The sequence below is a fragment of the Oenanthe melanoleuca genome, chromosome 1, assembly GCF_029582105.1.
Source record: "Oenanthe melanoleuca isolate GR-GAL-2019-014 chromosome 1, OMel1.0, whole genome shotgun sequence".
Classification (NCBI taxonomy): domain Eukaryota; kingdom Metazoa; phylum Chordata; class Aves; order Passeriformes; family Muscicapidae; genus Oenanthe; species Oenanthe melanoleuca.
Window position 1 is genome coordinate 992,395 of NC_079333.1, and position 25,344 is coordinate 1,017,738.

Genomic DNA, 25,344 nt, shown 5'->3' on the forward strand with positions numbered 1-25,344 from the left:
GGCAGGAAAATGGGACTTACTGGGATACAGGGAGAAGGTCACTGCAAATATGCTCCTACACCCACATGTACAACTGTAAAAAGTAACCAAAGTGCTGTCTCTTACTTTCAGGCCAACATGAGCAGATTTTTTAAAAAATTGAACTTGGAAATCTTAAATCTCAAGGTCTAAGCCACAGGAAAAAAAAAAAAAAAAAAAAAAAAAAAAAAAAAAAAAAAAAAGGCTTGATCATAAATCTTTTATAATTTTTAACAGAGTAATTTAAAAATACCTTAGCTGAGGGCCATGGATGGCAGAGCAATAGACTTACACCCACTGGAAACTAATAACCTGCTTTCCAATCATTATTCCAATAATAAGTTGCTTTTCTACCGCACAGTGGTGCTGGGGGTCTGCAAGGTCTGTTTGTGAGGTGATGGTGACACAAGGCACTGAAGCTGCCCATTGTCAGGTTGTCTGTGAACTCTCCCAGCCAGGGGCTGCTTGCCCCAGCTCCTGCTCACCAGCCCAGCCTCTGCAGCAGACTGAGCTGCCCAAAGCAGGCACAGAGCTGGAGGCACCTGCAGGAGACCTGCTCTCACCTGTCCCACTGACCCACACCTCCTGGAAACGCTGGGAAACACCAACAGTAATTCCTGTTTTCTGAGGAAGGAAAGGAAGAACCTGGGGAACTTTGTGTTGCCTGACAAGTGCTTGCATGAAATAACTATTTTTAAGTAAGAGGGAGGAAATGAACAGGAATTAATATGAGTCTGTCAAAACTAGGCCTTGTTAATCTGATGAATTTCCTTCTTCAAGAACTTGACCCTCCATGGGAGAGGGAAGGGTCCTTAAAAAGCCTTTGATGTCCTTAAACCCAGGCTGCACCACAGAGGAGTCACCCAACCCAGGCCAGATTGTCTGTCACCTTGGTGGTTAATAAAGGTATTGTTATAGCCTTGTTATAAACTGGGCATTCTCAGCCCTAATTTCTCAGAGATTTTCACTCCCTAACCAAGAATTGCTGTATTGGCATCAGGATCTGAGGGATGTGGCAGTGTGATTGTGTCAGTGTTGTTTACTGATCACTCCTTGTAGGATTTTGATTTTTCTTTTTAAACACCAGCACCTGCTGATGGTATCACCTGGTGCAGTGATATTACCAAATAATCAGGTTTTAAAAGAAAAGGAGAAGGGAAAAGATGGTGGCAAGCAAGCTGCTGAGAGGAAAGGGCCTGCAGAGTGTTCCTTACAGTGTCAGACAAAATAGAAAAGCCTTGTTGTTGGATGCCCTTGTACTTCATGCATTTGTGTGGTCAGTTTGTGAGCTCATGGGGTGGATTTTCCCTTTGGTGTCTGGAGCCTGGCTCCTAAACAGCCGTGCTCAGCAGAGCTGAGTCCTCAGAGCTGCAATCTCTGCCTCAGACGGGAAAAGAAAAGTTTCACTCCCAGATTCTTGGAAAAGAGAACCCTGTCAGTTGTTTATTGATTTATTTAGAAAGCACATACAGCGGTGCACGGGGAGGGGACAGGATGCAGATGAGGTGAGCAGAGAAATGCAGCCCAGAGGAGGAGCCAGACACCCGCTGGAGGACAGGAGCACATCAGCGCAGGTGAGCACTTCAGCTGCTGTGCTCCAGATTAAACCAAACCACGGAGAGCTGTGAGGAGCTGCTGGTGTCCCTGGCAGGGCTGCCCTGCCCCACTCACGCCATGCTTTCCTTCCTCGGCGTGCGCCGCTGCTGGCAGCTCAGGATGCTCGGGAAGGACGACTTCCCCTTCGCCCTCGACCTCTTCTTCAGCTTCTTCTGCTGCTTCAGGGAAATGCCCAGCTCCTCCATGATGGCGTTGAACGAAAGACACTGTGGAGAGAGGGGATGGCATTAAACACTTTCCACCGCGGGGAGCCCGGCCAAAGCCCAGCCTGGGCCTCACGGGGCTCAGGAGCTCCTCAGGAGGAGCCAAAGCCCAGCCTGGGCCTCACGGGGCTCGGGAGCTCCTCAGGAGGAGCCAAAGCCCAGCCTGGGCCTCACGGGGCTCGGGAGCTCCTCAGGAGGAGCCAAAGCCCAGCCTGGGCCTCACGGGGCTCGGGAGCTCCTCAGGAGGAGCCAAAGCCCAGCCTGGGCCTCACGGGGCTCAGGAGCTCCTCAGGAGGAGCCAAAGCCCAGCCTGGGCCTCACGGGGCTCGGGAGCTCCTCAGGAGGAGCCAAAGCCCAGCCTGGGCCTCACGGGGCTCGGGAGCTCCTCAGGAGGAGCCAAAGTTCGGTCTTGGGCCTCATGGAGCTCCAGCAGCTCCTCAGGAGAAGCCAAAGCTTGGTTTTGGCCTTCAAGGGGCTCGGGAGCTCCTCAGAAGAAGCAAAAGTTCAGCCTGGGCCCTCACGGAGCTCTGGGAACTCCTCAGGAGAGTCCAAAACTTGGTGTTGGCCCTCACGGGGCTCGGACGCTCCTCAGGAGAAGCCAAAACTTGGTTTTGGCCCTCACGAGGCTTTGGGACCTCCTCAGGAGAAGCCAAACTCAGTTTTGGCCCTCATGGAGCTCTGGGAACTCTGAACTCCTCAGGAGAAGCCAAAGCTCAGTTTTGGCCCTCATGGAGCTCCAGGAGCTCCTCAGAAGAAGCCAAAGCTCGGTTTTGGCCCTCACAGGGCTCAGGAGCTACTCAGGAGATCCAGCTGGGATTAAATCCCTGGATACAACAGGTGACTGCACACAGCAAGGGTTTTTCCCTAACTCAGCTTCCAGGGACTTTCATTTAACCTTGGCTCAACTACAGCTGCTTATGGATGTTTCTGAAATTCCCCACAGGAGCCTTTGCCATGTTTTGGTGGCTTTGCATCACAAAACTGACCCTTTCTCATTTGCCTCTGACCTTACAAGAGAAAAGACCTTGTTTTAAACACCATATACCTTAGTGACAAAAAACCATGAGCGTGCTGGAGAAAACAAAGAGGTTTTTGAAGATTTCTTTGTGGGTTAGTTATTTTTCCCTCATGAAATGAACAGACATTTCTCAAATATAGCACAGCCCTCAATCTTCTTCTTCTTTTCTTTGGAAAGAATCTTTTCAAATATTGTGTTTTGAAGAAAGGAGATAATTACCACAAGAATAAGGGAGCTGAATGGCTTGGAAAGAAAGAAAGAAGAATCTTCGTTCTTCCCACCATCACAGCGTTGACAAAGACATTTGGGGTAAGTGGAAACATCTTTTAAAACCCACAGCTGGTATAATTACATATAGCACAAAGAAACACAAGTAGCCTTTAAGTGGAAGTACGTGGCTTTGCAAAAAAAACAAAAACAAAAAACAAAACAAACAAAACAAACCCACAGTAATTGTTCTGTGCAAATACCCATGAATGGATGATTTGTGTACAGAATGAAATGATGGCAGCAGGGGAACCAAGCTGGAAGCTTCAGTGGCTGAGCACAGGGTGTGCAGGCTCTGCAGCAGCTCCTGCCCGCAGTGCCTCGGGGTGCTGTGAATCTGGGGTGCTGTGAATTGAATTTGGGGTGCTGTGAATCTGGGGTGCTGTGAATCTGGGGTGCTGTGAATTGAATTTGGGGTGCTGTGAATTCGGGGTGCTGTGAATCTGGGGTGCTGTGAATTCGGGGTGCTGTGAATTCAGAGTGCTGTGAATTCAGAGTGCTGTGAATCTGGGGTGCTGTGAATCTGGGGTGCTGTGAATTGAATTTGGGCGCTGTGAATTCGGGGTGCTGTGAATCTGGGGTGCTGTGAATTCGGGGTGCTGTGAATTCGGGGTGCTGTGAATCTGGGGTGCTGTGAATTGAATTTGGGCGCTGTGAATTCGGGGTGCTGTGAATTCGGGGTGCTGTGAATTTGGGTGTTGTGAATTCGGGGTGCTGTGAATCTGGGGTGCTGTGAATTTGGGTGCTGTGAACTCGGGGTGCTGTGAATTCGGGGTGCTGTGAATCTGGGGTGCTGTGAATCTGGGGTGCTGTGAATTTGGGTGCTGTGAATTCGGGGTGCTGTGAATTCGGGGTGCTGTGAACTCGGGATGCTGTGAATTCGGGGTGCTGTGAATTCGGGGTGCTGTGAATCAGGGGTGCTGTGAATTCGGGGTGCTGTGTGTGCCACCTCAGCTCCCAGAGCGGGCACCTTCCTAGCTCGGTGTGCTCATTCTCTGAGCTGCTTCGGCTCAACCCGGCTCCTGTCAGTTCGTGCCACTGCCCAGAGTCCATGGGCAATTACCATTTAAATACCCTCCCTCTGGCAATGTGACCCAGGCATTCCAGCATTCCTTCCCTGCAAGCAGCAGGAGCAGCGGGTCTCCTCCCAACACCCTTTCTGCACTGCTCCGAGCTTTTCTGGAGAGCAAACCGGTGCCCAAACTAATGGACACAAATTCTGAGTGGCTGACTTGGCCTTGATTGCTGCTCTCTGTGGTCTCAGCTTTAACTGAGTTTTTAAAATCTGGATTGCAAGGTGAATCCAGAACTCCACGGTAAATAGGAACAGGATCCTATTAACCCTTCGTAGGGTTGATCAGTCTTATTTTTACCTTGTTTCCCTGTGTTTCTCACTAACCTCCTAATGTGTTGTATTTAATCCCAGCCATTACTCTGCAGAGTGCAGCCAGGGATGATTTCTGCAGGTGAAAGAGTGCATTTTACTGCCTTGTTAATAGCTGGTACTTTAATTTTCCAAAAGGATCTCTACTACTCAGACTGTGCAATAACCACAACGCCTTTCCCATTCATCTCCACAAAACAGCCCCATGAAATTCATTTTGCATCTGCAGACAGATACACAGAACATATTGCTGGGAGGTTTTTAATATCTGATTGTGGAGTGCCCAATGGCTCCATTTCCAGCTTCTCTGAATTTTAAAATAATCATTATCAGGAAGACTTCTAGTTATTCTTAGGAACAGTGGTGCAGAGCAAGCACAGCCTCAGCCAGAAAGGTGTGGGGTTCACAGGAAAGCCATGGACAAGGAACACACCCCATGGGAAACCCAGTGAGCCTGAGCACAAGCCCTCTGAGCAGCACCTGCAAAGCAGTGTTCATAAAGGGGATGTTGGCATCAAAATTCCATTTTAAAGGGTAATATACTGTTCTTTTGTCTCGTATTCTGGTGGCCAGACTAAAATGTTTGCTTTAAAACCCCTTTTATTTCCATGCTGGTCAGTCCACTGCTGAGGAGTGTGCAGAACAAGAGCACACATCAATCCCTTTTACAACTCAGAAATGAATTTAACATTTTGCTTTCAGCCAGCTTAACTTTCTCATTCTGGCAGTGTCAAAATGCTGCAGGCCATGGCATGTAAAAGCAAATGTCATCCTTTAAAAGCAGAATAGGTTCTGCTCTCTGTGTGATGTGGGGCTCTTTCTTTGTGCCTTTTAGTCATTTCAGCAACTGCTAAAGCTTAGTCATGAAGCTCCCAAATCCTTCCTTACACTCCCATGCAGAGCTCTGTGCTAAGCTTTAGGAGAATTACAGATTCAGATTTAAAAATAAATAAATAAAGAACACAAAATAAAGTAGAAACAATGAAAAAAAAATAGTTGTAGCCTGGATTTATCAGTCTGTTGCTTCTGCTGCTGGGCTACTACTGAGGACAAGGCATTTTATTAATGCCTTGCAAATCCAACCAAATAACAATAACAATAAAAAAGCCACCCAAGTGTGCTGTTGGAGCGCTGAGAACTGTGAAAATCAAAGGATGTGGGGCAGATTTCACTCTGGAAGAACTCCTGAGCAGCTCAGGGCCAGAGGAGGAAGAGCAGAAGTCAGGAGTTTTCTCCTGCACCCATGGCTGGGACACTGACCTGTGTCTTGTGCTGAAAGAAAATGGATTTATTTTTCACAGAAGGAAAAATATCCAAAATAGTTTCTTTCAGTGAGCAAAACCTGCTGCTGGGGCACATTAAGGATGTGTGTGGGTATTCTGTCACTGAAGGCAGGAGGAGATCCCCAATTGACTCCTTTAACCTGCCTGTCTATTGAGCAGTGACTGTCGAAGCAGTGTGACAGTAATCCAGGGATTAATTTAACTCCCCTCACCTACAGAAACTGTTCCCTTGTGCTCTGTTCACAAGAAAAGTCAGCAAAGCTGCTTGCTGCTCTCCCACATCACCTGAGCACCAGTGATGGGTTTTGATAACTCTTTTTGTAGCTGAGGCTCTGTCAGGGATGCAGGAGCTGCTGCCTGGGACAGCTGCAGCCAGGGGAGGAGGGCTGTCACTGCCAGCTGGGACATGCTTGCCCAGCAGGTGACAGAAACGCTCTGGATCCCACACTCATCTAAGGAGCAGTTACAAACCGTCCAGGCTGCACCCAGAGGATTTCTTGTGTGGGGCATTGATGGAGATAAACACATTAGGCATCTTCCTTCTCCTCTGAGAGCTGAGAGCAGCTGAATTTAATTAGTTTTAAGTCTCTTCTACTGGGAAGCTGCAAATAAACAGTGCTTTCATAAAATCAGGTATTCAGAGGACCTAATTCAGGTCTTTGCTGGCAAGAAGGAGCATTTTATGGAGAGCCAAAGCTTTCAAGGCTCCATTCAAACAAGTTAAGAGCCCATTGTGAGCAAGACAATTTCTTACAGCATCTGGAGTGCAGCATAAACTGCCAGCCTGGATGAGCAGAGGAGAATTGGTACACAATTTGTCACAAGCCGCTCCAGCCTGCTGCCAGCAGCATCAGCATGACCAGGGGAGAGGGAATCACAGGCACTGTCTGCTCTGGCTGCCCTCGGGAGCCAGGCACACAGCCCCTTCCAGGGGAGCACTCTGCTGTGAAGGCTCCCACCAAAGTCAGTTCCCCTGAGTGCAGCTGGGGCAGAAACGGCCCCAGGAAAACAGAGCAGTGATTGTCTGATGGCAGGAGCTCCTCTGGGCAGGAAACATCAATAGGGGTGAGGGTGAGGGGAGGGAGATGAGCTGGGGAGGCTGATGGGGATCTGGCACACAGTGGAACACAGGTACAAGGGTTTGGGAACTCTGGGGTTTGCCACAGTTCATGACATCCCTCGTGCTGGCATTTCTCTGCACTTCTGCACCTCAAATTGTTGACATACGTTTTTTGGTGGCAAAACCACATCCAGCCCATTGTCCCCTGCCCTGTCAGTCCCTGGCTGGCCGAGGGCTGGAGGAAATCCGAGTGCTGTCCTTCCAGGGTGTGAAACACATCCCGTGCCAGCCTCCTACACAAACCATCCCACCGGGGTTCAATATGCAGAGCAATGCCAGGGCTTGGCTGTCTGGGATAAACTGATGCCCGAATTTCCCACAAAGGAGATTTCTGTTACAAATGAACGTTGTGCATTGCTCGAAGAAGCCAATGGAGCTGCTCCATTAATGGTCTGTGCGGGTGTTGCCTGAGGGTGCTCCTGTTGAATATGTCCTTAATGGTTACACGGCATAAAATGTAACTGATGGCTCTGATTTTGTGCTGCGATAGTTACTTGCAGGCTTTGAGTGATGAATTTTAAATGGAGGAATTAAAATTCATTAAATATTGACACAGGCAATAAGAGATGCCAGCTCGACATCTCCGGCTGCTTGTAGCAGTGGTCCATGAAGTTAATGGAGCCCTGCAGGTGTTTGGGAGGTTCCTGAATGCAGAGCTGCCCGGCCCTCCTGCAGCAAGACCCAGCTGAATGTTCCTCCCTGTTCCAGCCAGCAGGCTGCACTGTTCAGCTCGGGATGGGGAGGAGATGAAGAGCAGGTAAATGATTTTTCTTACCTGAAGCAGGTGATTTACCCCGGGAAATGACAAGGTGACAATTGCACATGAGAGACTGTGACAAATCTGAGAGGCTCTGCCGAGCTCCCTGCTGGGGGGTAATTATTTGCCCGGATTTGGGGGCTCGGCTGGTTTCCCCTAGAGCAGTCTGTGCCCTGGGAGAACCCTCGGCAGGCTGAGCCCCGCCCGGCTGCGATGCTCGCCCGGACACACCTGGCTCCTCTCCTGACTACACCGTGTGGATCGAGGGCTGCGCTCGGATCCCTCGCTCCTCCCGGATTAACTTGCCACAGTCTAACTCCGTGGATAAGGTGGTGCCAGAGGTGGAGTTGGACGGGTGGGGTTGCTTACACTGCAGTCCGTAAAAGAAACAAAAGGCCTTGCATGCAAAAGAAGAGAAATGGAGAAAGTAAATAAATGAACGAAGCAAAACTGAAAACAAGCATGAGAATGATTCAAAAGCCATTTAAATCAAAAGAGACTCCACTTATGGAAACAGAAAAAGTCACAGATTGTATTCAACGATGCTTTGGATTAGCTTAGTGATAACACACCCTGCACAGCATTTCCCATCTAAGCTGCTTATCTCACCAGGGAAAAGAGAAAACAATCCCAGGAGAAAACCTGGAATCACTGGTGGTGTGCTCTCTGTGAAATTGCTTCTGGAAAAGAAGCAGGATGTGCCACATTAACTCACTTAATGATTCTAATTATTGAGGTGCAGAAATGGGGGCTGTGCACACGTGTGTGCAACCCCGAATTCTGCTATTCACCCCACAGATTGCTCAGTGAATTATCACCCCTGGCCTCAAGCTTTAGGTTACTCAGTCCTGGCTTCAGGGAGGCACTGCCTTGCACAGACTCCTGCAAAGTTTCCAGGATATTCTACACCATGTTAGCACTTTAACTAAACATTTTAATTATACTAAATATTTTAATTAGCTGCAACTGTTCTCCAAAACATATTTGAATAAATGATCTCCCGAGACATGAACAAAACAAAGATACCAATACATTTTTTATGCATTTTGTGCTAAAACGGGCTAAAGTGCTAATTAGAAAGCTGCAATATGTGCAAGTACATTAATCCTTTATCTCTGCCTTATCCCAAACCAGGGGCCCTTTGACTGGCATGTCCTGGGATTGCTCCATGAGCTGCATCTGCTTTCTGTGGACAGTGAGGTGTTTTCACTGCAAACTGCACCTGCAGAGTGAGTCCAAAATGTTCTCTTCTCCTTGCACTCGTCCCTGCTGCCCTCGGGGAGGCTGTTTGCCTCAACAGGCACTGCTGTCTCTTGTCACCACCCTTGCAGGATGCCACCTTGGGTGGGCAGGGCGAATCCCCCTTGGAAAAGCTCCAGCCTTTCCCACCTCCAAGTGCAAAGGGAACTTAACCCGTTTCGAGGTGGGTGCCTCACGTCTGGGAGCCTGGAGTGAGGAAATGGGGATTCCCTGGGGATTCAGGGCCACCCCCTGGGCCTGCAGGGTGGGGTCCCCCTGTCCCTCGGGAAAGTCCTGGAGGAGAGAAGAGGAGCCACACAGGGCCACAGCAGGTCCAGGACAGAGCCAGGACACAGTGCCCCAGGGCAGGAGAGGCTGGCTGACAGCTTCAGGAACACTCTCCAGGTTCCTGCTCAGCCCTGCCTCTTTCACAGGCCCCATGGTTCTCTAAGGGGGTGTTTACACTCGATTTTAAGGCTTGATCCCTCCTCACAAACTGCTCTAACGCCATGATTTACACACAGCATTTCCTTTGTTCTCCTTCTGCCCTTTTAAATAGCTCATTACACTTCAGTGGAGCTATAACCAGAATTTCTTTGGCTCCATAATCTTACTTTACAGTGGCATCCATCACCTCTCAGTAGATCTCCCTGCTTTGAAGTGCATCCTTCAGCACAACTTGTAAACCCCTGGTTCTGAAAAAAGGTCCTTTCTAGAGCAAGAGGAGAATGACTCTTGGGATTTGGATGGGCTTTTCTGGGTTCCTCAGGCAGTTTGTGTTAATGCCATATAAAAAAAACATCCCAGTTGTGATTTATTCCTTTCCAATGTAATTCATGCTGGAAGTCCAGAAATTCAAGCAGAAACTGTTTGAGAAATTAATTGCCCGTGTTCTGCACTGCTCTGCTACGCAGCACTAATTGGCCTGTGGGTGAGGCACCTCCCTGTTGTTATTAATAAATGAGCTGCCATTAGAGCCTGGTGAGGGCTGAGCAGCAGGAGAGGTGCAGTGCAGCGAGGTGCAGTGCAGTGAGGTGCAGAGCCCAGCTGCAGCACAGGAAAGGTGCAGTGCAGTGCAGTGTGCTGCAGTGCCCTGTGCTGCAGAACTCTTCCCTGCAGAGCCCAGCACAGCACAGGAAAGGTGCAGTGCCCTGTGCTGCAGAGCCCCTGCAGAGCCCTGTGCTGCAGTGCCCTGTGCTGCAGTGCAGTGAGGTGCAGCGCCCTGTGCTGCAGTGCCCTGTGCTGCAGTGCCCTGCACTGCAGTGCAGTGAGGTGCAGTGCCCTCCCCTGCAGAGCCCTGTGCTGCAGTGCAGTGAGGTGCAGCGCCCTGTGCTGCAGTGCCTTGTGCTGCAGTGCAGTGAGGTGCAGTGCAGTGAGGTGCAGCGCCCTGTGCTGCAGTGCCTTGTGCTGCAGTGCAGTGAGGTGCAGTGCCCTGTGCTGCAGTGCCCTCCCCTGCAGTGCCCTGTGCTGCAGTGCAGTGAGGTGCAGCGCCCTGTGCTGCAGTGCCCTGTGCTGCAGAGCCTCCCCTGCAGAGCCCTGTGCTGCAGTGCAGTGAGGTGCAGTGCCCTGTGCTGCAGTGCCCTCCCCTGCAGTGCCCTGTGCTGCAGAGCCTCCCCTGCAGAGCCCATGGCAGCGCAGGAGCCGCACGCACCTGCTCGATGTCGCTGTTCTTGCGCGATTTGTAGATGAACTCGCCGATGGCCACGAACACGGAGAGCACCAGCCCCGCCGCCAGCACGATGAAGATGCCGCCGATGTTCTCCACCCCCAGGGCGCTCGCCTCCTTGCTGTCCTCCTCGGGGCAGCCGTTGCCTCGCCACCACTTCTCCTTCATCATGTGCAGCTTGCCCTCCTCCTGCAGCTGCAGGATGGCGATGGTGATCTTGTCCCTGTACGGGGACCCTGCGAGGGGACGGCGAGGCTGGCACTGCTGCAGGGAGCAGCTGCCGCCCGCCGAGGCAGAAACCTCCCTTATCACTGGAGGGATCATTCCAGCTGGAATCTCTGCTGGAGTCTGCCCTGGGGACTGGGGAACAGAAGGCTCCACTTGTGCAGTTATTTGGGAATCCATGATGATTTTAGGGTCTCCTAGTGAGGTTTGTTTAAGCCTTGGCAGTGGATTTTCTTGCTAAGGCATTCCTCCACATCAAATTTGAATATGAGAATTTCCACTTTGCATCCCTTCCATTGACTTCAGCACCTGTTGGTTTTTCCTGCTGCCTGTAAATGAGTGGCAGACTCAGAGGAGTCCAGAGTCACTCAGACACTTTCTCTTCTCATTTACACCTGCATCACACCTACAGCTTGTAAGAACACTGTGTGGACAAGTCCTTTTTATTGTGATTTGCAACAATAGGGGCCCTGAAAGCTGAAAATAGCAAAAATTTCATGCTTGTGGTTTGCAGGCCACCATTTGCTAAATGATGTGTGTGCAGGCTCTGCAGCTTTATGGACCTGGGCAGTGTCTGGTGAAGACTGGGGTCACACTGGGTGGCTCAGTCTGCTTAGATTTGCTCTCTCACATTCTGCTCAGCTCTCCATCTTCCAAAATCCTGCAGCCAGTGTTTGTGAAAGAGACTTTTCTTTGTGGGACCAGGATTTTGTGGTAGCAAGGAGGGGAGGCAAGAATGGTTCTGTGATTCTGTGAGATGCTGTTTGGCTCCAAAGGCACATGTGCGCTCCCAAATCCTGCCATGCTGGACTCCCTGCAGCTGGAAACATTCAGGGCTGGGCTGAAATGCAGAGCTGAAAGCCCTGCAGCTGCTCCTGCCCACCCTTCCCTTCCATTAGCAGCACATTAATAAGACATGGAGGGACAGGACAGGGGGAAGGCTTCCCACTGCCAGAGGGCAGGATTAGGTGGGATGCTGGAAAGAAGTGTTCCCTGTGAGGGTGTCCCTGCCCTGGCACAGCTGCCCAGAGAAGCTGTGGCTGCCCCTGGACGTGGCCAAGGCCAGGTTGGATGGGACAGTGGGAGGTGTCCCTGCCCATGGCAGGGGGGACACTGCATGGGCTTTAAGGTCCCTCCCAATCCAGGCCATTCTGTGATTCCCAGATTTTCTTCAAGTGCTATTTTGCCAAAGTCACATTTTGCTGCACATTAAAGGTGTTGCAAACTCAACTCCATCAAGGCAAACCAAGCTTTAAGGCAGGTGTGTGCCAGAATTGCAGGATCACATGGCACTTGAAAAATCAGAAAAGTCTCACTGAGGCACCACTCCTGACTCCTTATGCATCGAAATAGCCTTGGAAATTCGGCCTCAAGCTTCAGTTTTCCCCCTTATTTTGCTGTGCAGGACACTGTTAAAAATCCTTGTCCTGTGGATACATGTCCCCTCCATCTCCTCCATCCCCCAGCCCTGCCTGAGCAAACCAGCGTGAGGAACATTGCAATCCCTCATTTGCTGTGCCAACACTTGCTGTGCTGGGGCAGAGCACTGCCAGCACTGGGCCTGCTGTGACCACAGCTGCCAGGAGACATGTGTCACACCATCCCAAATCCATCTGGGAAGGCAGAGACCAGCACTGCTGGAGGCAGCCAGCCCTGAGAGCAAAACGTGCCTGCTGTAAGAATGGATGATTTGTGTGCTTGCTGTTAAAGACCCAAAAATAACAGCACAGAAAACAGGCCAGAAACACCTCCAAAAGCTGGCTTTGCACAGAGGAGTGAATTATCACCCCTGAAAAGAGCAGTGCCTCACAAAAGAGAGAGCAGAATTGTTTGTGCCTTAGGAGAGGCTTGTCCCCTGCAATGTGTAAGGATGCAGGACTCATCCATTTCCCCTGCCTGGAAGGACAGCTGGGAGGTAAAGTGGAGCAGCCAGAGTCACAACACAGGATTTGTGGGGCTGTTCTTTCTTTCCTGTGGTGTTTATGTTGCCATCAGGATTACCACAATTCATCTAGAGGGCAGCAGGCACCTCCATATTTCTGCATGGGCTTTTAGAGTTTGTCAAGAGTGCCTGGAGAGCTACACTGGTGGTGGTTTATTGCTGAGCTCTAACACCACCCACAAATCCATCTCCACACCTCTTCTAATATTCAGCACATTACTTATGGCCTCTGAGCTATTAACAAACCTCTTAGGCCAATAAATGCATTTATCTACTTTCTTAGCAGTTTCCCAAGGAACTGAGAAGAGCTTTGGTGTTAGAATTACCTGCATCAGCACTGGCACTGATCCTGGAGTTAAACCTGCCCTGACACACACATCACAGAATCCCAGAACCACTGAGGGTGGAAAAGAGCTGAGAGCACTGAATCCAGCCTGTGCCCCATGCCCACCTTGTCCCCAGCCCAGAGCACTCAGTGCCACCTCCAGGAGTTCCTTGGACACCTCCAGGGATGGGCACTCCAAACCCCCCTGGATGCCCCTGCCAAGGCCTGGCCACCCTTTCCATGGGGAAATTCCTGCTGATGCCTATAGCTGCTGCATTTTACTTGCAGAAGATGCTCTGATAAAATAATACATTTCCCAGATTCAAGAATTCTCCTCCCTGTTTCTTTGGGAGCCATAAGGTGCTGCCCAGCTCTCTCACTGGAAATTCTGGAGTGACTGGCTCTGTGGTTTTTAGGGTCACAGACAAGCCATTTTTGTTTTGTTTTTTAAATTTTCCATACAGTCTCTGCAATCAATACTCCTGAATGCTCTGAGAGAAATGGCAGAGCCTTGGGGGTCCCTCTGAATAGTGGCAGGTTTATCTTGTTTATGAAATCAGTTGTTTATGAGGTGCTTGATGGTGCTGGATTATTCTACAGTGCTTGGAGATATCTATTCCCCTGAATTTTGCAGGTTTTTCTTAAAAAAAATAAAGGTGCACTTCTCATACAAGGAACATTTTATATAAATATATTTCACAGCTGCATTTCCAGTGGCTGCACTGTCTTTGAGGATTGCCATCTGTTCCAATTATTCCTTCATTGTTCTTGGTTTAAACTGTGGCAGTTTTATAACCTCAAGGAAACTCTTGCCATGAGTTTGTCATTCTTGGGGATTTTAGCTTTTGTATCACTTTCCTCAGGGTGCCAAGGCTGTTCTCACCCCGCCAGTGGAAAAACAGACTTGGGCTGTCATGTCTGTGACAATCTGTCTGCGGTGCTCAGCACCACAAAGAATGACAGTTCCAAGTGCAGAGGTGTTTCTCCATTATTTATATCTGCTCTGTCAAGCAATGGATGAACTGATCTCCAGCTGGACAGGGCTTGGAGCAACCTGGGATAGTGGGAGGTGTTCCTGCCCATGGCAGGGGGTGGCACTGGGTGGGCTTTGAGATTCTTTCCAACCCAAACCCTTCTGTGGTTCCATAATTCCATAATTCTATAACCACAGGACAAAACCTGGCTCCCCAGTGCCAATTATTCACAAGTGCACAGCACAAAAATCTGATACAATTTTTAATGCTGTACTATTAGAGGGTCTTAGAAAGGGTACTGGACATGCTAGAAAAGGTCTGACTCAGAGAGAGTTCAGAGAAACTGGGAGTCTTAAAGCTGTGCATTAAAGGAGATGAATTTCTGATTTAGTTCATGACCTCAGAGCAACACCGAGGAGCAGTGAGGATCAACTGCAAGGCTCTGCATCAGGGATGTCAGTGTTTTGAATAAGCAGTTTTCTTTGGGGCACATACAGAATCCCAGAATGGTGTGGGTGGGCAGGGACACCTTCCCCTGTCCCAGTATCTCAGAGCTCCATCCAGCCTGGCCTTGGACACTGGCAGGGGTCCAGGGGCAGCCACAGCTGCACCCTGTGCCAGGCCCTCAGCCCCCTCCCCTGTACCCATCCGAGCCAGGGTGATGCACTGTCCCTGGCCCGTGGCTGAGCCCCAGTGGAACGGTCTCCGTGCGCTGTGCCCCAGCCCAGCCCGACTCTCACCGATGGGGGTGCCCACGCCGTAGCCCTTGGAGTCGATGAGCCCCCCGATCTGGGTCAGGTTGCAGTTCCTCTGGGTCACGTACTCGATGCTGGTGGACTCCATCAGCAGGGCGTAGTCGGTGGTGAGCACGCGCTGGATGCCCTCGTCGTTGTTCTTCACCAGCGCCGTCTGCTGCCGGCTGCTCATGAACGCCCACATCTTCTCGTAGGTCGAGATCTTGGATTTCTGCGGGGAGAAGAGGCACAGAGTCACACCAGCACCCCCACTGCTGGCCAGATGTTCCTCAGCCTGCCAGCCTCAATGCCAGCGCCACATCTGGAGTCTCAGCCGACCTGGGGCAGGGCTTTCGTTCCCGCAGCATCTCCCTCCTGCTGGGCTTCCTGCTGAGGAATCTCCTGTGGTTTCCCACTCTCTCTGCAGTGCCTGGAACCCTGTTACTGGCCTGGCTGGAAGGTGCTCTGAAGCTTTTTGGGACATGCTGTTCCCTGGACTGCAGCACACAGGCAGCTGGACACTGCTGCCCTGGACACTGCTGCCCTGGACACTGCTGCCCTCACACACTGCTGCCCTCACACACTGCTGCCCTGGACACTGCTGCCCTGGGCACTGCTGCCCTCACACACTGCTGCCTTCACACACTGCTGCCCTGGACACTGCTGCCCTGGACACTGCTGCCTTCACACACTGCTGCCCTCACACACTGCTGCCCTCACACACTGCTGCCCTGGGACACTGCTGCCCTCACACACTGCTGCCCTCACACACTGCTGCCCTCACACACTGCTGCCCTGGGACACTGCTGCCCTGGACACTGCTGCCCTGGGACACTGCTGCCCTCACACACTGCTGCCCTGGACACTGCTGCCCTCACACACTGCTGCCCTCACACACTGCTGCCCTCACACACTGCTGCCCTCACACACTGCTGCCCTCACACACTGCTGCCCTGGACACTGCTGCCCTCACACACTGCTGCCCTGGACACTGCTGCCTTCACACACTGCTGCCCTGGACACTGCTGCCCTCACACACTGCTGCTCTCACTCACTGCTGCCCTGGACACTGCTGCCCTCACACACTGCTGCCCTGGACACTGCTGCCTTCACACACTGCTGCCCTCACACACTGCTGCCTTCACACACTGCTGCCCTCACACACTGCTGCCCTGGACACTGCTGCCCTCACACACTGCTGCCCTGGACACTGCTGCCCTCACACACTGCTGCCCTCACACACTGCTGCCCTGGACACTGCTGCCCTGGACACTGCTGCCCTGGACACTGCTGCCCTGGGACACTGCTGCCCTCACACACTGCTGCTCTCACACACTGCTGCCCTCACACACTGCTGCCCTGGACACTGCTGCCCTGGACACTGCTGCCCTCACACACTGCTGCCCTCACACACTGCTGCCCTCACACACTGCTGCCCTCACACACTGCTGCCCTGGACACTGCTGCCCTCACACACTGCTGCCCTCACACACTGCTGCCCTCACACACTGCTGCTCTCACTCACTGCTGCCCTGGGCACTGCTGCCCTGGGCACTGCTGCCCTGGGACACTGCTGCCCTCACACACTGCTGCCCTCACACACTGCTGCCCTCACACACTGCTGCCCTGGGCACTGCTGCCCTGGGACACTGCTGCCCTCACACACTGCTGCCCTCACACACTGCTGCCCTCACACACTGCTGCCCTGGACACTGCTGCCCTCACACACTGCTGCCCTCACACACTGCTGCTCTCACTCACTGCTGCCCTGGACACTGCTGCCCTGGACACTGCTGCCCTGGGACACTGCTGCCCTCACACACTGCTGCTCTCACTCACTGCTGCCCTGGACACTGCTGCCCTGGACACTGCTGCCCTGGGACACTGCTGCCCTGGGACACTGCTGCCCTCACACACTGCTGCCCTCACACACTGCTGCCCTCACACACTGCTGCCCTGGACACTGCTGCCCTCACACACTGCTGCTCTCACACACTGCTGCTCTCACACACTGCTGCCCTCACACACTGCTGCCCTGGACACTGCTGCCCTCACACACTGCTGCCCTCACACACTGCTGCCCTCACACACTGCTGCTCTCACTCACTGCTGCCCTGGACACTGCTGCCCTGGACACTGCTGCCCTGGGACACTGCTGCCCTGGGACACTGCTGCCCTCACACACTGCTGCCCTGGACACTGCTGCCCTCACACACTGCTGCCCTCACACACTGCTGCCCTCACACACTGCTGCCCTGGACACTGCTGCCCTCACACACTGCTGCTCTCACACACTGCTGCTCTCACACACTGCTGCCCTCACACACTGCTGCCCTGGACACTGCTGCCCTCACACACTGCTGCCCTGGACACTGCTGCCCTCACACACTGCTGCCCTCACACACTGCTGCCCTCACACACTGCTGCCCTGGACACTGCTGCCCTCACACACTGCTGCCCTCACACACTGCTGCCCTCACACACTGCTGCCCTGGGACACTGCTGCCCTCACACACTGCTGCCCTCACACACTGCTGCCCTCACACACTGCTGCCCTCACACACTGCTGCCCTGGACACTGCTGCCCTCACACACTGCTGCCCTCACACACTGCTGCCCTGGACACTGCTGCCCTCACACACTGCTGCCCTCACACACTGCTGCCCTCACACACTGCTGCCCTGGACACTGCTGCCCTCACACACTGCTGCCCTCACACACTGCTGCCCTCACACACTGCTGCCCTGGGACACTGCTGCCCTCACACACTGCTGCCCTGGGACACTGCTGCCCTCACACACTGCTGCCCTGGGACACTGCTGCCCTCACACACTGCTGCCCTCACACACTGCTGCCCTCACACACTGCTGCCCTGGACACTGCTGCCCTCACACACTGCTGCCCTCACACACTGCTGCCCTCACACACTGCTGCCCTGGACACTGCTGCCCTCACACACTGCTGCCCTCACACACTGCTGCCCTCACACACTGCTGCTCTCACTCACTGCTGCTCTCACTCACTGCTGCCCTGGACACTGCTGCCCTGGGACACTGCTGCCCTCACACACTGCTGCCCTCACACACTGCTGCCCTCACACACTGCTGCCCTGGACACTGCTGCCCTCACACACTGCTGCCGTCACACACTGCTGCCCTCACACACTGCTGCCCTCACACACTGCTGCCCTGGACACTGCTGCCCTCACACACTGCTGCCCTCACACACTGCTGCCCTCACACACTGCTGCTCTCACTCACTGCTGCCCTGGACACTGCTGCCCTGGACACTGCTGCCCTCACACACTGCTGCTCTCACTCACTGCTGCCCTGGACACTGCTGCCCTGGACACTGCTGCCCTGGGACACTGCTGCCCTGGGACACTGCTGCCCTCACACACTGCTGCCCTCACACACTGCTGCCCTCACACACTGCTGCCTTCACACACTGCTGCCCTGGACACTGCTGCCCTCACACACTGCTGCCCTGGACACTGCTGCCCTCACACACTGCTGCTCTCACTCACTGCTGCCCTGGACACTGCTGCCCTGGACACTGCTGCCCTGGGACACTGCTGCCCTGGGACACTGCTGCCCTCACACACTGCTGCCCTCACACACTGCTGCCCTCACACACTGCTGCCCTGGACACTGCTGCCCTCACACACTGCTGCTCTCACACACTGCTGCTCTCACACACTGCTGCCCTCACACACTGCTGCCCTGGACACTGCTGCCCTCACACACTGCTGCCCTCACACACACTGCTGCCCTCACACACTGCTGCCCTCACACACTGCTGCCCTGGGACACTGCTGCCCTCACACACTGCTGCCCTCACACACTGCTGCCCTGGGACACTGCTGCCCTGGGACACTGCTGCCCTCACACACTGCTGCCTTCACACACTGCTGCCCTGGGACACTGCTGCCCTCACACACTGCTGCCCTCACACACTGCTGCCCTCACACACTGCTGCCCTGGGACACTGCTGCCCTCACACACTGCTGCCCTCACACACTGCTGCCCTCACACACTGCTGCCCTCACACACTGCTGCCCTGGACACTGCTGCCCTCACACACTCTGCTCCTGTGCCAGGGCACACCCACGGCTCCAAGAGCCTGGTGATGGATGAACAAAGCATTCATCTGCACCTGCTGTGTTCACATCACTCGCCTGGAAGCCACCTACTTCAGGGATGAGTTTTAGAAACAGACCAAATCAACTCCTGCTTTGTGCTTCCCATTGCAATCAGACTCGAGGAGGTGATCCTTCTGCCACAGGGGTTAAGGGCAGCTCTCCTCAGTCCCTCAAGCCTGTCTCTGGCTTACAGCCATCTCAGCTGATTCCAGGCTCAGTTTTAAACACCATCGAGGGATTCCTGTGAGAAGTTGATTTTCTGGTACTTTGAGGTTTAAATGCTAATATGCCTCAGCTGTAAATTCAGTATCTGTGAATGTCACCTGAATTCCACCTCAGTTTGGTGAGCCACAAGATACCACTAAACTCTGACAATGCTTAAGTGGCTCTTCACAAGTAGGAACCATTTTTATTTCTCTGTTGGGAATATTTTTGAAATTGATGCTATGTTTATGCACTAGACTGAGTCTGACAGTGAATTTAATGGAAGGATGTATTCCTTATTCAGAAGAGTTTGTAAGAAAGATCTTGGCTTCTCAACTTGCCAGCTCCTTTTTTTTTTTTTTTTTCAAGATGGATCCTGTGCCAAATTTTGCCTTTGAATTTTCATTAATTTCAGTGGAAACACATCTGCACTTTAGAAGGCAGGAGCTGGCACAAGCCACAAACAAAGGACTAAGATGTGTTATGATGGAGGGGCAAGAAAGCAGTGGAAGATTTATGGGCATGCTGGAAACAGAGCAGGGCAGCAGTCTGGAGAAATAGATGTGTGTCACTGCTTGTGGATGGGAAACATCTTGCCTTCAGCTGGGCTTCTCCCAGATTTGGCCATTCCCACAGATGGACAATGCTGCCTGGGGTGCTGCTGGCTTGCCCTCCAACAAGGCTTAACTGTCCTGAGCTGCCCAGGCCCTGTTTTTGGGGTTTTCATCTGCTCTGGCCAGATCTGGCATCTCTACACAGGGAGAAGGCTGATTCTGAGGTTCCTTTCAAAGTAAGAACTCCATTTTCCTCCCATAAATAATTCCAAATGCTTTTTTTTTTTTATTGCCTCCACTGGCTGAAAGTCACTGCAGAAAAGTGACTTCCTTGAAAAATATTTCATCTTTAGAGTAATTATTTTTCTGGGGAAACCATTGCAACAGAGACACCAGTGCTAGGCATTCCAAACCAGTGAGCAATCACAACTGTTAGCACGTGCTTCACAGACACCACTAACTACAAGTGCTGCCAGCTGGAATAAATGCAAATGGAGCTCCCAGGAAAGCAGTGGGAGTACCTTGCTTTACTACCATGCTTCCCAATCTCCATCCCACCCAGCAGTTGCACTGTGCAATCTCATCTGCCAGAAGCTTCCTGCTGCGACTTTGAGCACCAAGTCCTAACGCAAAGCTCTTGGGAGCCTGCTTCGTGCCAAGGTCTTTTTTCTGTGCCTGATATCTCCAGAAACCCTTTTTTTCCATGTGTGTCCCATGCAGCCCTAAAAAACCTCGTGTCCTACATGTCCCTCCCTTGCTGCTGTCCCCTCTACAGCCAGGAATGCCCAGCACGCCGTGGTTTGCTTTGAAAAATATTGGCCTGAAAAACAACCGGTTCCCCTTGGCATTCCTTGGCTTTCGTAGTATTTGATTTGACAAATCAAGAGAAGGCACTCGAGGTGATGACCTCCCCAGGTCCCCAGCCCTGCGCCTCGCTCCCTGTTTCCCTCTCGCTTCAGCACCCGGGCCAGGACAGCTCCAAACCGGGCCGGAGCGCGGGGCTGGGACGGGGCTGTGCCCGGGGAGGGCGGTAACTGCTGCCCGAATTGACTCCCTGCTGCCCGAATTAACTCCCTGCTGCCCGAATTAACTCCCTGCTGCTCCCCGAATTGACTCCCTGCTGCTCCCCGAATTGACTCCCTGCTGCTTCAGCATCCTGGGCACAGGACAGCTCCCAAACCGGGCCGGAGCGCGGGGCTGGGACGGGGCTGTGCCCGGGGAGGGCGGTAACTGCTGCCCGAATTGACTCCCTGCTGCCCGAATTGACTCCCTGCTGCTGCCCGAATTGACTCCCTGCTGCCCGAATTAACTCCCTGCTGCCCGAATTGACTCCCTGCTGCTTCAGCACCCGGGCCAGGACAGCTCCAAACCGGGCCGGAGCGCGGGGCTGGGACGGGGCTGTGCCCGGGGAGGGCGGTAACTGCTGCCCGAATTGACTCCTTGCTGCCCGAATTGACTCCCTGCTGCTCCCCGAATTGACTCCCTGCTGCTGCCTTCTCCCAGCTCCCAGGCCCCTCCCTGGCGTGTGTGTGTGGCTTTAGCTCCAGGAGTAGATGCAGCATTTCAGTCGGAGGGAGGCAAAGTCAGAGCCTTCCTTTGCAGACAGAAGGAGCTGTTTTTGTACAGACAGCTGCTCCAGGATTTTTTATTTCAAGTTTTGGGCAGGACAAAGAACTCCTAATCCTGTGAGGATCTGGAGATGCTTCCACAATAAAAATCATAACGCCTTTGATAAAACATGGAGTATCTACAGGTGTGATACATTGCATTTTTCATGCATTTCCACTGTGTCACCATCCCTGTGCCAGGGAATCCATCCCCAGTTTCTGTCCTTCCCCTTGCTTCCATGCACATATTTCAGGCACAAGTTAGCTGGCACATGCAGTGCATAAATATTTAACCACCTTGTCTGAAGGTTTTCTTTTAGAAGCTCACATGCTTTTAAGCCTACATATTTCTGCCTGAGGGATTAATGGTGCAAAATGAAATCAGTGTAAAGCTAAAAACAGCTCTAGGAAATTTGTTCTGAGCTTCAGGACCTATTTCCTCTAAAAACGCAGGGATGCAACAAGATCTGAAGTTCTGTCTCTGAAGCTAAATTTAACTTCAGAATATCAATGGCACTGAGCTTCTTTAGGCATGGAAGAGCCAGAGGAGAATCCAGAGCTTGCTTAGGGGAATATCTCAGGTGGATTTCCATCTCAGTGGAAATGTCAGCTCATCATTTCAGGAGCTCACTACAGCAAAATGCTGTAGTTGTTTTTCCTTCAGCAAGGAAACATTTGTGTTCAGCCACAGGAGAGCATTGACAGGAGCAGTTCACCCTTGGCAGCACCAGCAGGGACAGACCACACAGAATCCCAGAATCCCAGAATCCTGGGATGGTTTGGGTTGGAAGGGACCTCTGGAGATCATCCAGTCCAACTCCCTGCCAAGGCAGGGTCATCTGGAGCAGGTGACACAGGAATTTGGGATTTGGGCCTTTTTAGGATGTCCCAGAGAGGGAAAGATCTCTTGTCACAGATGTGTTCTGCCCCACTGGCTCTGTGTGTGTGACTCCTCAGACACCACAGGTAAAAGCCTGAGCCGGGCTCATCCTGAGCCTGACTTCCCTGCTAATTAATTCTGGCTGTCACAGTGCTTTTGTGCATCTATTCTGCATTTATAGCTTGGTGCTTTTACACTGACATTTTATCAGATTATCCATTCTGTATGTAATTAATACTAATAAATTAAGAAAAAGAAAAAAGTCAGTTATCACAGTTGTCTACCAAACAATTAGCCACAGAAAACTCTTCACTTGCAGGTGTGTTCAGGTGTGTGTGTGGTCTGGGTAATATTGACCATGGAACATTAAAAAAAGCGACAAACTAACTTGCATTTTCCTGTAAAATTACCGTGGTGCAAATGTGGCTTCCAGAAGGGGAAGCAGACTTTTCCAGCTGCTTGTCAGTGAAGTGGCTGGAAGGAAATAGAATCCCAGCTGGAGGAGAATATCCCCATGTCCATGCCCTGGCTCCCATCAGAGGCAGATGGGTTTACCCCTCACTGCACTTCACTGCCAGGCTGGTTTGCCACATTTCCTGGGGAAAACCTGCAGGGTTTTACATTCCTGGTGCTGAAGGATCCTCTGGGACTGGGTACCTGGTGAATTTACCTATCCCTGCAATCCCTCGGGATGCTGTGGTTGTGGCTGTGAGTGAATTATGTATTTACCTTCTCCTCTAACCCCTCGGGATGCTGTGGCCCTGGTTTGGGTGAATGATGTGCTAATCCCCCGGGTGCTGTGGCCCTGGTGGATGCTGTGGCCCTGGTTTTGGTGGATGATGTGCTAATCCCCCCGGATGCTGTGGCCCTGGTTTGGGTGAATGATGTGCTAATCCCCCCGGATGCTGTGGCCCTGGTTTGGGTGAATGATGTGCTAATCCCCCGGGTGCTGTGGCCCTGGTTTGGGTGAATGATGTGCTAATCCTCCGGCTCCCTCCCGCCCCGCTGGAGCGGCTCCGCCCCGCAGCTGCCCCGGGCTGCCTCACCTTGAAGAAGGTCATGGTGGATCCGTCTCGGACAGCCCCGTACTCTATCTTGGTTTGCTTTGCCAGGTCATCTGCCGAGTCGATGGGAGATTCCATCCTCTCCACGGTCAGGAAGGCAGCCAGGTTGGCAGTATAGGATGAGATTATGATTAAGGTGAAAAACCACCATATTCCTCCAACTATTCTGGTGGAAAGAGCTTTGGGCATCAGCTCTGATCCTGTTACAACACCATCAAAACAATCATATTAAAATGAGGCTTTCCTGGTACCACAGTCTGGTTTCAGGCACAGAATGCTTTTATGAGCTGCAGCATGATAAAATGATTTCAACAATAATCTCACAGATGCACAGCTGACATTTATAATGGTAACACACTGGGAAGGGGATGTGTGCCATGATACATGACAAATGGAATTATCCTTGGGTCTAAGCCCCCTTACCTCTCTGAGCTAACCAGCCTTGTGATATTAATCTTGTATATCCCCAGCAAGCTACTATGGTATTTTTGTCTGCTTCTGTGCCCTTATGCTGCAATCAATTTTGTAACCAGAGCTCTTTAGCAAAGGCTCTTCTGCTCACAGCTGCCTGGCAGAAACACCTCACAGGAGAGCCTGCCCTGTGCATCCTCTGGACACATCTCAGCACCAACAGGGAGATCAATGCAGCTCCAGTGACCTGCAGTGAGCCTCAGCTCAGCCCCAGGAAACCTCTTTCTACCAATATGTGCCTCACATCTGAAAAATCAGAGGGTCAGTGGACACATCCCTCAGATCCTCAGGGCAATGAAAAGTTTTGGACAGTGCATTTACCACTCGTTATTCTGAATGGGTTTGAGCAGGTCTCTGCCATTGCCACAAATCCCCACGGAGCAGCACGTGTTTCCAGGCAGCTCAGGTAACCTCTGCTTCAGCCACAGAGATGCTGGTGTGTCTAAGCATCCTGAGGCAAGTTCTGCTCTTTTACTGGGGGGGCCAGTTTCACTCAGTTCTCTGCTTAATGTGGGATTTGAGGATCTGCTCAGCAAAGCTCTTAGGTAGCCACCTGAGTAATTTGACTTCAAAGTTAAGTTTTTGCATAATTATTTCTTATTTAAGAAAATACTTAAGAGCCTGTGAACAAAATGCTCAGGGCTAAAGCTTTTGATTTGACAAAGGCTTTTTTATTACTGGAAAAGTATGTTGACATATTATGTCTCCTCAGCCATTCAGTGAGTTCTGCAAGAAATTTCAACGTTTCAGAGAACATTTTCAGACTTTGCAAAACTCTGAATGTGATTTTTGGGGCAGAGACCAAAAGGGTAAAACCTTCCCCACCAACCAGCAAAGAGATTGGAGCTGTATTTGTAAACACAGAGCTGTGTCTCTTAAAGGTCAGAGCTAAGCTTAGCCCAAGGGTTGGAGTGTGTTGACAGAACTGACAAACAGTGAGAGCAGTCTGAAGGCAAAAACTCTCACTTGAAATTTTCCAGTCCAAATGGAGTTGTTTCCAGAGCTGTAGCTCTGCCTGGGTTTGTGTTTGGGTTTCTGCTGCCCTGGTTAGATTTTTTTTTCAATGCAATGAAATGTTTTGTCGTTGCTCTCTATCTCTAAGCTGGGTTTGAACTGCAAAAGCTGTGCTGATTCAGGTCATCCTGAAGGAATTCTTGCTTTTAAGCTTAGGCAGCCATACAAAGAGAACTCCTGCATTTGGCCCCCCATGCTGTGCCATGCATGGACTGTGCCAGTGCTGCTCAGGAGAGGATGGAAAATCCCTGTGTGCTGCACTTGTGGGGTGAGATGCCAACCCCCCTGTGACTTCCTGCAACCAAACCTTGTGGGAAAGAGCTCAGTTCCCACCCTGGTAATTCTGCCCTGAGTGACTGCTCTGGTGAGGTGAGAGCAAACCCTGCTCCTGGCAGAGCCCAGTGGGGCAGCATCTTGTTCTTCCCATGGTTATTCCCACAGGCACCTTTCCATGTGCCTCGGTTCCAGAAAAAAGCATTGGTTTATCACAGAATAATAGGGTGGCCTGGGCTGGAAGGGACCTTAAGGATCACCCAGTGCCACCCCAGCCATGGGCAGGGACACCTTCCACCATCCCAGCTGCTCCAGCCCCAGGGTCCAGCCTGGCCTTGGACACTGCAGGGATCCAGGGCAGCCA

General features: G+C 52.0%; 1 protein-coding gene across 4 annotated transcripts in view; it reads right to left on the reverse strand.

Moving 5' to 3' along the window:
• Positions 1-1,437: 1,437 nt before the first annotated feature.
• LOC130250951 (glutamate receptor ionotropic, kainate 1) overlaps positions 1,438-25,344 on the reverse strand; it is a 112,083-nt gene continuing 88,176 nt past the window's right edge. For 2 of the 4 annotated variants that reach the window (XM_056487173.1, XM_056487169.1), the window contains 4 exons: positions 23,205-23,422; positions 14,779-15,004; positions 10,558-10,808; positions 1,438-1,841 (listed from right to left, as the gene is read on the reverse strand). In XM_056487173.1, coding sequence (XP_056343148.1) covers positions 1,686-1,841; positions 10,558-10,808; positions 14,779-15,004; positions 23,205-23,422 — 851 coding nt within the window. In that variant the 3' untranslated portion in view covers positions 1,438-1,685. Of the gene's footprint in view, positions 1,842-7,898; positions 8,065-10,557; positions 10,809-14,778; positions 15,005-23,204; positions 23,423-25,344 lie in introns of those variants that run through there. The other 2 variants (XM_056487183.1, XR_008840080.1) reach the window with 2 other exon arrangements.